General features: G+C 34.4%; 1 protein-coding gene across 1 annotated transcript in view; it reads left to right on the forward strand.

Moving 5' to 3' along the window:
* CFAP47 (cilia and flagella associated protein 47) overlaps window positions 1-14,362 on the forward strand; it is a 596,979-nt gene that overhangs the window by 100,207 nt on the left and 482,410 nt on the right. Inside the window, exon 25 of the mRNA XM_087871295.1 lies at window positions 4,119-4,314. Coding sequence (XP_087727421.1) covers window positions 4,119-4,314 — 196 coding nt within the window. The remainder of the gene's footprint in view (window positions 1-4,118; window positions 4,315-14,362) is intronic.

Genomic DNA, 14,362 nt, shown 5'->3' on the forward strand with positions numbered 1-14,362 from the left:
TGATTTCAACTCTTCTTGTTTCTTCGCAGAATTCAAAAATTTGACAAAAACCTTCAGCACTACATTTTCGATATCAAAAGATAACTGCTTTAATGCATTTTTGCGCTGTTGTGTAAAATGTGATTATTGCAATGAGCATTCGATCTTTGTCTCATTCTAACTTATGAAAAAAAAGACAAAACGCGATTCTCCTATCCTTATTCTCTTAGACGGTACAGCTTTAGATTACGTACCATTTCATCATAAAGCTTTTGAATAAAAAAAATGTCCACTATTTTGTGAAAAAAAATAGTGAACATAATGTGAAAAAAGTGGACTGTCCGCTCAAATAGTGGACACCTGGCAACCCTAATTTTATAATTTAATAACAAGATATTAACACTTTCCATAAAAACATATAATCCATTCAAAAGACTTCAATTTAAATGATAGAATTCATGTGATGAGATTTATTTTCAGAAAAAAATTATTCCACATTAGGTTACTTAAATTTGGCAGTGGAAAACATCAAAAAACAAGGTAGAGAGAATGATTCGTAAAACTGTTTGTTTTCAGACACTGTCCTAAATTATGTCCTAAGAATGGCTGATTATCCAATGTGATTGGTTGAATTATTATTTCCAAGTAAGAGGCAAATGCTTGTTCTTTGGAATGAGTTTACTAAACAAATGAACAAGGGCATCTAACAAGAATTTGATGATGGAGTTCAAACAGGAGATTCACAACATTTTTTCTTTAAGTCAACAATGTGCTTGGCTAATATGAGAGCTTGGGATGGGAACAAGAAATAAAAGCATTTCTATTTGTGGTGCCTTGAGAAGCAGAGGTGAACATAAATGGACATGTCAAGGCAATAATTACTTTCAGTACTTGTAGCATGTTTTTGTTTTTGCTTGAAAACAATTTGGCATATATTTGCAGCATAGAAGTTTATAATGGTGCTTGAAGAAAAAAAATAGGCTTGCAGCAATGAGAGACCATATTTCAGCTTTTCAAAAAGATTTATTACACAAAACAACAACAAAAATTACCCAAAGGAGTTGACAGAATAAATTTCTACAAGGAGAAGAAAACAGGAAAGAAAGAAAGCCCAGTGAATAAGAATGTTGACTAGAAAGAAGGGAATGAAAGATAGGACTGTTCAAGCATTCAAAAGAGCTGCGTTATAAACCATTTAAAGTTGCTTCAACATGGGGAGGCTCACTAACTTTTCCTATGCATGTATGCACAGCAACTTTAATTTTTATGATACTGGAAATGTTATTTGTACACAAGCAAGGGGTTGTAGTACTTGGTGAATCTTTAGAATGTGATAGAACAATGGCCAAGACTGAGCACTTCTTCCTTATTCAATGCAGAGACAAATGATAGTACTAAGAACACATCACCTTGGCCCTAGAAAGAAGCTGAAGAACTTGGACCTGTTCTTTCCTCCCTGAAACATTAAAGTAACTGCCTCCTTTTGGAAAGATTATGTGTCTGCATTGAAATTCTGATGCTCAGAAGTCCAAGTATTTTGAGTACATGGAGGCTGATTAATTAGCTTTCAGGAATAGAAATAGCATGACAACAGTTATCCAGGGTTTATTAATTGTTTTGTAATTAGATCCAGGTTGTTTATGGAAATAATCAGCAATACAATGTGAAACAGTATTTGGTAACCAGCATACATTTTGTTCAATAATACAAAATAATATTATCAAATTTTAACAAGAGTAGCAACTTAGAAAATATCTTGACAGAATTTTAAAGTAGTATTTTGATTGCTCTTTTGTTTTAATCAACTGAAGGTCCTGGTGTTGACCTTTAATTATTCTAGTCTGTTCGAATCTCAAATCATTAAAAGTCTGTCCTCATATCTAAAATCATCTATTGATGCTCTTCAGTAAATTGAAACAGATTATGATTTGAGTGTGGTTGTAAATGTGCCCACCTCAACCCTTATGGAACTGCTGCTGGAGATGACCATCTGCTATAGTCTATTGTTCTTTAGGAAGGATAAACTTCTTTAATCTCTCAGGCTTTCTATTATTCTAATTTTTAATCTATCTCTTCCTCCTCCTCCTCCTGATTAAACTTGAAAAATAAATGTGGAATCTTTTATGAGTTGGAATAAATACTTTCTCCCAAGTAAAGAAACCACAGTTGGTCAGCTAGTAACCCTGGCACTTATAAAGGCTTCTACATGTCCCATTCTCAATTACACAGCTCTGAATGATATGAATTAAAAATTCTGGAGAATACTTAACTGAAATATCAGTTGCATGCTGTCAATGCCACCTGGCTGTATTTAATACAGTATTCTAATAAAGTCTTCATGAGATTAATTTTGTGTCATCAAATAAAGTTAAATTCAACATCTTACAGGTACCATCTTATTCTCCTGCTGAATTTCATCAAAGCCAGTAATCTCAAGTTTGGCTGCTATGTAACAATAGCCTGCTAGATAGAAGAGATTTTATAAAGTGATATTTAATTTGAACATTTTCCCTGCTTACTCTTAAGATTTTCTATTACTTTATGCTGGAAAGGTCAGAATGAAAGGGCCAGGGATAAAAAGGAAAATGACATCAAAAGTATAAATGGGTCAGATTTGCAGAGGTGCTTGCCCCAGGATCTGAATTGTATGTATCAAGATGAATGCAAATGATTAAATGAAGCATTCAAAGAAAACTAAAATATTTTTTCTTCTTTTTAAATACCCTGCCAGATAATACATAATAATATTAGTAACTTGTAACTTATAGATGAACAAAACATGAACTTCTGTGATATTTTTCTGTCAAAAATGGAGGGATTTTTAGATTTATCATAAGTAATTATGAGCAATTAGGTTCAAATTGTCAGTTATAAGTGATTCTAAATATGCATTACACATTAATATATGTATAAGAAATGTGCAAACATACACAATACTGGTGATAATATATCTCATATATTTGTATACTATTATACTATCATCAATATCTTACAAGAAAATAAGGTATATGCTCACATATATCACATTTTAAATTGGCCAAATTTCAACTGGCTGCACAAAAATAAATATCATGTAAATTATAAAATCAATTTAATAATGGCACTTTGGAATCGTCATAAAAATGAGTGATAATGTAATTTTAAAAAATGTATAAACATTGATCTGGGAATGGAGTTTCAATTCTGTTTTTTATCCTCAGTTAAATCTGTTTAGGATAATGGGTTCTTTACTATCAGTGTCCTTTCTGGTTAAAATACTAGTATTTTTTCATTCTGTTAGAGAGAGCCATATCATGGAAAAGCATTTTGGATATATTAAGGGAACATTACTGGCAAAATGTCACTACATTATCAGATTGGTACAGCTCCAGCAACATTAGATGAGTTTGCAATCTAAAATTAACTGTATAGATGTTTCATTACTGGCTTAATAATCTGATTTAGAAGAAGAAAGACAAAGAAATTTTAAAACAGAAATACTATTTAGGTGTTACTGACCAAATAAGATGTAGTTGCTTCTAATTTAGGTTTTTCTTGTGGAAATCATTGCATTTTTTTTTAAATTTGATTTATATGCTGCCCTTCTCCGGAGACTCAGGGCGGCTTACAATGCGTTAAGCAATAGCCTTCATACTTTTGTATATTTATACAAAGTCAACTTATTGCCCCCACAAACTGGGTCCTCAATTTACCTACCTTAGAAAGGATGGAAGTCTGAGTCAACCTTGAGCCTGGTGAGATTTGAACTTACAGTAATTGCAGACAGCTGGTGTTAATCACAATGCTATTAGTCTGCTGAGCCACCAGGCCAGCAGATCCCATAATTAGAGAAACTTTTTCATGACGTACAAAAGTGCTATTGTTATAACAAAAGCTGTGTTTGTTGTGAAATATAGGAGGTAACCTGGAAGACCAAGATTCAGCTTGGGTATTGGATTTAATACTTTGATGGATTTTATTATTAATACATTCATAGTAATTCATACATAACCTTTAAAAATACTTTTTGTAGAAAGAAGTTAATATTGATCAGAAATCCCAGTCCTATATTAAGTTCTCATGTTTTCATTTGGTAATAGTATTTTATAACATCAATTTGGCCTATTCCATAAAGACATGTACACATTTTTTTTCTTTAGATTGGCCTGGAATATATATTGCTCAGCTGCCCGTATTTTTGAATGAGGAGCTACTTGTTTACAGAACAATCACTTTATCTGGAATTGTGAAATCAAATAAAATTAACTTTGAACCTCAGCTTTTGATATTGACTCCTGTTCCTCTCAATGTTAAAACAGGAGCAGATGTCTGTATAATTCCCCAGGATTATGTAAGGTAATTTACAATTCAAATTTTGGCTTCATTAGGTGCGATAATTTTTATTTATTTATATTATTATTATTATTATTATTATTATTATTATTATTATTATTATTATTATTATTATTATTATTATTATTATTATTATTATTATTATTTAGACTTCTATACCGCTTCATAGTGCTTTACAGCCCTCTCTAAGCAGTTTACAAAGTTAGCATATAGCATATTGCATATTAGCATATTGCATTAGCATTAGCATATTGCCCCCAACAATCTGGGTCCTCATTTTACTCATCTCAGAAGGATGGAAGGCTGAGTCAACCTTGAGCTGGTGAGATTTGATCTGCTGACCTGCTGAACTAGCAGTCAGCTGAAGTAGCTGCAGTACTGCACTCTAACCACTGCGCCACCTCGGCTCCTATTGTGTCTATATAATTTCAAATGGTGAGTTTATGCAATTGATAACAAAAACAATAATTGTAGCAAGTAATGAATTTCAACTAATTTAAACCTTTTCTCATTAATTTACAAAAATATATGTGGATATTTCAAATTATGCCAATTAGTTGACATTTGAAATTATTTCATATAAATATGCAAACATATGGGATGCCATATATTGTAATTTTTAAAATTATTGGTTGGGTCAGGTATTCATTGTTACTTTTAGCACTAATCATTATTAGATGATCTTCATTATAGTCACCATCAAGCAAATTAAACAACTGATTTCATAAAAAAATAATAAAAATGCAGGGAGCCATGATATAGAAGAGAAAACATAAACCTTATATTGGTTGTGCATGTTATTTCTATTGTCAATCAAATTCATCATCTTGTTCTTTTCTTTTTTTAGTTTGTTATCTACAGTATTTTACATTTTTTAGTTTGTTTGGTACATTGCAAGCTGCTTGAAGTCATTCTGGAGTTAGGTGGCACCAAGTCTAATAAATAAATGCGAAGAACATTAAAATGCCTTAAATCTAAAACATGTTTAAGACATTAACAGGAATGCATATGACCTTAATATAGTACAGTAGAATATCAGTTTGGTATTGTAGTTAGGGGATCAAGCTAGAAACCAGGAGACTGAAGTTTTAGTCCTACCTTAATCTGTAGAGATTCTCAGTCATCCAGGTCATGGTTGTCCCAAAGGTGGTTTTTCAAGAGGCAACTGGACTTTGTTTTTTCTTTTGAAGATGTTTTGCTTTCGTCCAAGAAGCTTCTTCATCTGAGGACACAGATAAACCTCCAAATGCTTCAACGACCCTCTAAAAGGAGGCAGATTACCAGCTGTCTGCAAGGAATATAAATCCTTCCATTCCCACTATCCTGTCAGAGCTGAAGAAGCTTCTTGGATGAGAAGCGAAACGTCTTCAAAAGAAAAAACAAGAAAGTCCAGTTGCCTCCTGAAAACCATGGACAACCATGACCTGGATGAGTTATAATCTCTACAAACTTTTAGCTGTACAATTTGGAATGAAAATCCTTGAATGGTGTGGGAGTAGAGGAGGTGGGTGTGGCCAGGGCCAGTGGTGATACAGCAAATTCTGGGGGCTCCTAGAAAATGCTGATATCTCAGCTGCTTTAAGGAATCCTCAGGATCATAGCTGTTCTGGAGGAACAGTGAAGAACGAAGGCACAGGCAGGCATGAACAGAGAAGCCACAAATTCTCTGTAGTGTCTGCATCAGCCTTCGACCTAGCAGCGTGGGAAGGCAGCCATTAGGAGCTGCCAAAAGCCAAGTGGTCAAGAAGATAAAGGAAAAAGAAGAAGGTGATTATCTGGGTAAGACGGTGGTCTTGTAAACAAGATTCCTCTATATATTTAATTCCTGAACTTTTAAAATTATTTACTCGAGAAAATTGGCAAAGAGAGAGGGGAGAGAGTGGAAAAAGGCTACCTCCCCTCTTCCGGAACAGCGGCGAAGAAGCAGAAGCCATTAATAAAAGCTAATTAACAAAAGCTGAAAAAACAATTTAATAAACTGAAAGCAGATTGGGAAAAGAGGCAGTTTTGGCTAAAGAACTGTAATTTGCAAATTAGAGTTTGGAGTTTTGAAGCTGGGGGTTTATATTTTCTTTAAGAGTATTTGGGGTTGCAGAGGAAATTAAAGAGATAAATTGGACAAAGGAAAAGACGAGAAGGGAGTAACCTTGGGATGTTTTGGAAACTGGCAAGAGGATTTTGATAAGTGGTCTAGTGCCTTTGTAATAGAAGGGGAAAGATATAGAAGAAAAAAAGAAGAAGAAGGAAAGCTGTTTGTTGTTTCCTTTTGTTTGATGGGGCTATAAATTCTGGAAGATTTTGGAACAGTGGTACTTTGGAATATTTTTTCTTTCTGGTTTTTCTCTTTTTGTGCCTTTTCGTCTTTCTTTTTTCTTGTAGAACTTCCCTCTTCCTGGACTTAAAAGAGTTCATTGGCAGGGTTTTTGTTTTGTTTTGATTTTTGTTTTTGTTTTTTTAAGTTTTTTTGGGGGGAGATATATACATTTTTTCCCCATCTTTTTATCGCCTGGTTGGATATTTTGAGCAAATACCTGAGTTTTGGACTAGTGAACTTTTATTTCTTTTTTTGCGCTGATCTGGTTCTATCTTCTCTCTCCCCCACCCCTATCTTCTTAATTTTTATTTTTTTCTCTTCATTTTTGGCCTTTTGGGCTATTGTTCTTGGCTTTTTGTATAGTTTATAGATTAAATCTACGTGGATTAGGGTATCAAGAACCTGAAGAATCTGATTGGGCATTTTGAATTTAAAGAAATTGAGTATTTGGATTATAAAACTGGGTAGTAAAATTTGAAAAATCTTTTTTCTCTTTTGCTTTTCTTTTTCCTTCTTTTTCCTTTCCTTTCCTTTTTTTTTTTTTTTTTTTTGCCTTTTTGGGACATCTTGGCTGTTTGTAATTTTTCATTGTTTTTGGTGTTGTTTTTTCAGTTACAGTCTTTCTACCTTTTTTTATCCTATATGGATTAAATCTATGTGGATTAGGGTAGCAAGAACCTGAAGAGTCTGAGTGGACAGTTTGAATTTGAAGAAATTGAATATTTGGATTATAAATTGGGCAGTAAGATTTGAAAAAAAAACAAGATGAAGAAAACATTCATCATCACCATCAATATCTGCAGCATCTGGTACTATTGGGCAAAAAACAACAGAATCCACGCCACAGCAAGAGAAAATAAACATAGAATTAAAAAATATGCTACAGACTATATATGAAGATCTTAAGACAAGATTAGACAAGTTAGATGGGAGAATGAAAAAAATGGAAGGAGAATTGAAAGAAGTTAAAGAAATGATAGGGAAAAATGAACAACAATTGCAGCAAATGGAAGAAAAAGAAGCAATGGAGAAAAAAGTTGAAGAGATGGACTATAGACTTACAATTACTGATAAAAATCAGGAAAAAACAATTATAACCCTGAAATGGATAAAACTGATTTTTATCTAAGATTACAAAACATTGAAGAAGAAAAGGGAGAAAATTTAGCAGAGAAAATTGCAGAGATACTAGCAGAAGCAATGGAAGAAAGTAAGGAAGAGATATTAAGTGGAATCGACGAGATTATACAGAGTGCACACAAGATATGCGAAGAGACATAATCTACCTAGAGAAATTCATGTCAGATTCATCAAGAAAACACTGAGAACAGAGATATTGCAATTGATGAGAAACACGATGATAAAGCATAAAGGGAGAGAAGTAGTGGCACTGAAACAAATTCCAAGAAGAGAGAGAGATTTGAGAAAAGAATATCAATTTCTCACGAAATGTTTGATAAAGAGAGGAATAAATTTTAGATGGTTGATTCCAAAAGGAATATTGGTGAACTGGGAAGAACAAAGATACAGACTAGATTCAGTAGAGAAAGCAGAGTTATTTTATAAACAATACATAGATGTCCAAGAGGAAGGAAGATTGAGGGAAGAAAAAGGAGATGAACAACAGGAGGAGAAGAAAGAACAGCCAAGAGAGATAACGAAAGAACTGGAAGAGAGAGCATTAAGAGAAGGACCAAGGGTGAAAGAAGTTAAGGAACTAAGAAGGACTAGATCAACAAAGCAAATAAATAAATAAGAAATGGAAGAAGAAATTAAAATAATATCGTTGAATGTAAATGGATTAAACTCGGCAATAAAGAGAAGAAAAATATTTAATAAATTAGAGAAGTTAAAACTAGAAATTATATGTTTATTTCCAGAGACATTGTGTAGGGATGTTGGTAGCATGGGAAAGGGTGAAAGAAAAACATTATATGGAAGTACCAATGTGGCTTTCAACAATAGAAGCGTTGACACATCCAAATATAATTAACATGGACAAGATTGTAAGATTATAAAGACATTTTAACAGAGAAGGGAGAATTAAAACAGAAACAAGACTTAGAAAAACAAGGGATTGAGACTGACTGGTATACATGGCTGCAGGTACAATCAAGATATGATAAAGACTTGAAACAATATGGTTTTAATATGGGGGAATCAGAGTTGGATCAGATAATGATTGGAAAGGATGAAAAAATGATTAAAAGACTATAATTATTTGTTGCAAATTAGATTAGAAGATGAAGAGATAAAAGAGACAATGATAACATGGACGAAATTTTTTTGAATAGGCAATAGAATTAGAGAAATGGCAACAACTATGGGAAAGGAATTATAAATTGACAATGGCAACTGCATTCTATATAAAATGTTTTATAGGTGGCATATGCCACCAGAAAGATTAGCAAAGAAGTTTAAGGATAAATCAGCCAAATGTTGTAAATGTTTGCATTCGCGGGGATCATACTATCATATGTGGTGGTCATGTTTAGATGCAAAAAATTATTAGTCTAGAATATAGAAATGGTTGGAAGAAATATTACATAAATCTATAGAATTAAAACCAGAGGTTTTTTTTATTGGGTATTCTCCCAGAGAGATTTAGTAAAGAAGATGTGTATTTAACTATACATATAATAACAGCAGCAAGAATTGTTTTTGCACAAAATTGGAAGACAGAAACAATTCCGTCAGAAGGTGAAGTAATAAAAAAGATTTTAGACTGTGCGGAAATGAATAGATTAAGTCTAAGAATAAGAGATAAAGAGGAATCAGTGTATTTCAAGACGGGGAAGATTTTATATATGGTTAGAAAAGAAATATGAAGATAAGAAGATAGATAAATGATTTAGATAATAGAAAGTTAAACAAGTGAGAGGATAAAAAAGAAATAGAAACCCAGATGATACCAGAGTAAATGAAAAAGGGAGATGGGAGGGGGGGGAAAAAGAAAGAAGATAATAAGAATAAGTGTACAATTATAATGATAATACTGATAGAATAAATCTGAAAAGAAATTGAAAGAAAGTATATACTATTAGAATACAGGAGTTGTTCGGATACCAAACAAGGAGAATATTCCACAGCTAAGAAGATAGAAAGGAGAGAGGAGTAGAGGGTAGGAAGAGGAGAGGGAGGGAGAGGAATGGAAGAAAGGGAAAAGGAGAGGAAGGAAGGGTAGGGGACAGGAGTAGAAGAGAAGGTGAGTAGGGGGAAAAGAAGAGAGGAGTGGGGGAAAGGAAGGGGAAGTAGGATGAGGTAGGAGAGGAGGAAAGAGAAAGTAGGAGAGAAGAGGGAGGGAAGGGAAAGAGGAGAAGAAGGGTTGTTGCAAAATGAGGGAAGAAAGGGTAGAAGAGCAACTCCGAATGTAATTAAAATGCCTTATTTTAATGCTTTCTTTAAGGAAAACATGTATATGTAGGATTAATTATGTATAAGAAAATGTACATTTTATATTATATGTATAAAAAATAAAACTGAAAAAACTTTTCCAAAAAAAAAAAAAAAAGAATGGTGTGGATTTCCAGAGAAAAATTGCAGACTACAGGAACCAGGACAAAGATAAACCTCCAAATGCATCAAGGACCCTCTAAAAGAATGCAAATGACTATCTGTCTGCAAGGAGTATAAATCCTTCTATTCCCCACCATCCAGTCAGAGCTGAAAAAGCTTCTTGGATGAGAAGCGAAACGTCTTCAAAGAAAAAACAAGAAAGTCCAATTGCTTATACAATTACTGTAATTATTATTACTGTATAATAGTTTACGAATGAATGCTGAAATTATCGTGAATTGAGTGACTATACATAAATTTGTGTGTATGTAAATGTGTAAAAGTAAAATCATATATTGATCAGTGATATTTGTGGCAGGAGAAAAAACTTAGGCACAATGTAAAAAACTTGAACAAAATAAAGGTGTACATGGCTGATGAGAGAATTTTTACAAATCTAGTGATTTTATTGTTATAGTGTGACAGCAAGGAACAAACGGCATTCTTCTCAAGGCAAAAAGGAACTTTATTTGCAAGTGGCAGTATAAAGATGGGATGTAAGTTACTTTAAATTGTGGGCTGAGGTCACAGGGACGAAATACAAAGTAAATGGGAAATTTTGATCTGCAAAAGGAATATTATAGGTTCCAATAATATAAAAGGCAAGACATTAGAGTGCAAAGAAAGAATATAAAGAAAGTTCTGTAGAGTGATGGGCAGGTGATGATCACTACATAGTTAAGATCTTCTGCTTGTATACTTCTGGTTATAGTGGCTACTAACCCTTGGTATAACTAAAACTGCAGCTTGATATTGACATGCATAATCCTTTTTTAAATAAAGAATTAGGTGTAGCCAGAATGGACACTTGATGTGTTAAAATTCTTTTTGTAAAATCCATAAGTCTGTTATTGTCTTATGTAAGTTTCATACACAATATGAAACAATATTCTGCACAATATTCTGAGGCAACATTTCAACCCTGAGGTACAAATATTCTCTTTTATTGGTAGTGGAGTCTCAGCTGCTATAAATTGCCCTCCCATTCTACCATCAGTGCACAAGGTGGCCTATGTAAGATATAAAGAATGTAATTATGTAGGCATCTTAAAAACACTGGCATTTTCAAAAATTGTAGTAATTGTCTGGGCTTTGGTGAATGGTAGTGTCCTCAGATGACATTTTGGAAATAGTAATTACCATCTTGGGTCAATGAAGCAAAGAAACATATGTTAGGCAATTCTAGGCTGTCCAATACAACATTTTTGTTAAACTTATTCCCTTTCTGCCTCCTTTAGAAAAAGTATTATTAATGTGACAAAACAAATGTTTGAGGTTTGTGTTAATCCCTTCAATCTCCATTTATTTCTTATTTTACTTTGTCGCATTGTTAATTATTTCCTAGTAAGCATCATCAGTTGACTTAAATTAACATTTTATAATGAGGCATCTTAAATGTTAGCAGTACATATATTATTAGTGTCTTAATATTTTCTTTAAGATCAAATACAATTATTTTAAAATCTATGACAGACTGTTGGTGCCTTATCATTTACTTCAATCACAGTACTGAATATAAATTTGCTTTAGTCGAGAACCAAGAATAATACTAGGTAGCTTTTATTCACTAAATTACACTGATTTATTTACCAAATTTAGATGCCATCCAATTCCAGAACATCTCTGATTGGCTTACCCTAAGAAATAGAAAACAGTAAAAAAAAAAACTATATATTTGACAACTGTACTCCCTATAAAATAAAACACAACCATCAGGAAAACAGCCAAGTTCTTAAAGACTTCCAGAATATCATCATGGTGGAAACCAACTGCATCTCTAGAGATGGTTGGGATATTCCACAGGGCAAGAATCACGATAGTGGAAGCATACTTTCTGAGTCCTGATGCATGACTTTGTTTGATTGAGGGGCCAAAAGTGATTCAATTCTGCCTGGTTTTTCTTGAAGGGGTAAATGCCATGGGAGAGACTTGATCCTTCCAATAATCTGACTCTATATTTTTCCCCCTGTTTTTACATATTTGGGTCAATTACATTATTTCTTAGATATTGGCAATAGAAGGGATTCAAAGAATGATTTAACATTGAATTGCTGAATCATTTTGCATTGTTTATGAGACTTTGAACCTAAGTTTCTTAAATCATGTGGAATTGCACCATTCAAAAAGGAGGAAAACAAATCCACTGAATGTGACCTTGACTACACTAGAAGTTGTTCTTTGGGCCAAACACTGAATACAATTCCAAGCTAATTTAAGATAAGTGGCATTATTACTCAACAAAGGAAAATTAGTACGTTATTATATTATACCATGTAGGCTACCTCACTTTATATTTTACTGTTTAGGAACCTAGAAATATAAAAGTATAATTAAAATGTGTAAAGTTTAAATATAACTTTCAGTAACTTTCCTTTAGATCTAGCCATTTTAACAGAGATCTTTATTGTTGACTTACATTTCACTGTGTTTTTCCTTTTTAAATTATTGTTTTAGACCAATGATGATATAGGTGTCAAATAAATTCAATAAATTGTTACCGTATTTTCCGGCGTATAAGACGACTGGGCGTATAAGACGACCCCCGAATTTTCTGTTAAAATATAGGGTTTGGGCTATACTCGCCGTATAAGAGTACCCCTCTTCCAACGCACATCAAATAAAAATTAAAAAAACATCAACTGGCTCACCCACAATGTAAAAGCAGCTGTGCTAGACCCAAAATGGCCCCTGAAACAAGCAGGAACCTCACACAGCCACAAAAAGCCGAAAAAAACAACTTTCACACTTTACACACACACAACACAACACAACTGGCTCATCCACAATGTAAAAGCAGCTGTGCTAGACCCAAAATGGCCCCTGCAACAAGCAGAACCTCACACAGCCACAAAAAGCCCAAAAACCCAACTTTCACACTTTACACACACAAAATTCCACATACAGCTTTGTGAGATTTTGTGTGTTTGTGTAGTTAGAGTGAAACACTACAGAAACACACTAAATCTCAGAAAGCTGCACAAATATTATTTTATTTTATTTTATTTTTATTTTTATATGAAAGCTAAATTTAAAACTTCCTAAACTTTAAATGGCTAGGTCTAAAAAAGAACAACTTAAAAATACCCAATTAACTATTTTTTTTTAAAGATCCCAAAGGGGAAAAAAACTTACCCAATAGAACCGGGGTCTCCAACCTTGGCAACTTTAAGACTTGTAGACTTCAACTCCCAGAATTCCTCAGCCAGCTTTGTTTTGCTGGCTGAGGAATTCTGGGAGTTGAAGTCCACAACTCCCTGCCTGCTTGATTGCAGGCAGGGAGTTGCTTGCTGATGGAATGGATTCAGGCAAGCGAAGCAAGGCAAGCAGCTAAGGCAGTGGTTCTCAACCTTCCTAATGCCGTGACCCTTTAATACAGTTCCTCATGTTGTGGTGACCCCCAACGATAAAGTTATTCCTAAAACCATCAAAAATATGTGTTTTCCGATGGTCTTAGGCCAGGGGTCCCCAACCTTTTGGACCTCAGGGACCACCAACTTCATAATTTTAAATTTCGCGGACCACTAATACGAATCCAGTGCGCCACTTGCTGAAGCACCTGGACTCCCAGTACTGGATGGGGTCCTTCAGGCACTCTCCCTCCTCTCTGTCTCTCTCTCTCTGTCTCCCACTCTTTCTTTCTCATTCTCTCTTTCTCTCATTTTTGCTTTCTCTCTCTCTCTCCCTCTCTTTCTTTCTCTCCCACTCTTTCTCATTCTCTCTTTCTCTCTCCCCCCTCTCTCCCCCCTCTCTCATTCGCTTTCTCTCTCCCCCTCTCTTTCTCATTCTTTCCCCCACTCTTTCTCTTTCTCTCCCCCTCTCTCTCATTCTCTTTCTCCCCTCTCTTTCTCATTCTCTTTCTCTCTCTCTCCCACTCTTTCTCTCTCTTTCTCCCCCCTCTTTCTCTCTCTCTTTCTCCCACTCTCTTTCTCTCTCCCCCTCTTTCTCTCTCCCCCACTCTCTCTCATTCTCTCTTTGTCTCTGTCCCCCTTTCTCTCTCCCCCCACTCTTTCTCTCTTTCTCTCTCCCCCTCTTTCTCTTTCTCCCACTCTTTCTCTCTCATTCTCTTTCTCCCCCCTCTTTCTCCCACTCTCTCTTTCTCTCTTTCTCTCTCCCCCTTTCTCTCTCCCCCACATTCTCTCATTCTCTCTTTCTCTCTGTCCCCCTTTCTCTCCCCCCCACTCT

This window comes from Pantherophis guttatus, chromosome 5 (genome assembly GCF_059756535.1).
Source record: "Pantherophis guttatus breed Tessera chromosome 5, ASM5975653v1, whole genome shotgun sequence".
In the NCBI taxonomy this organism is placed as follows: Eukaryota; Metazoa; Chordata; class Lepidosauria; order Squamata; family Colubridae; genus Pantherophis; species Pantherophis guttatus.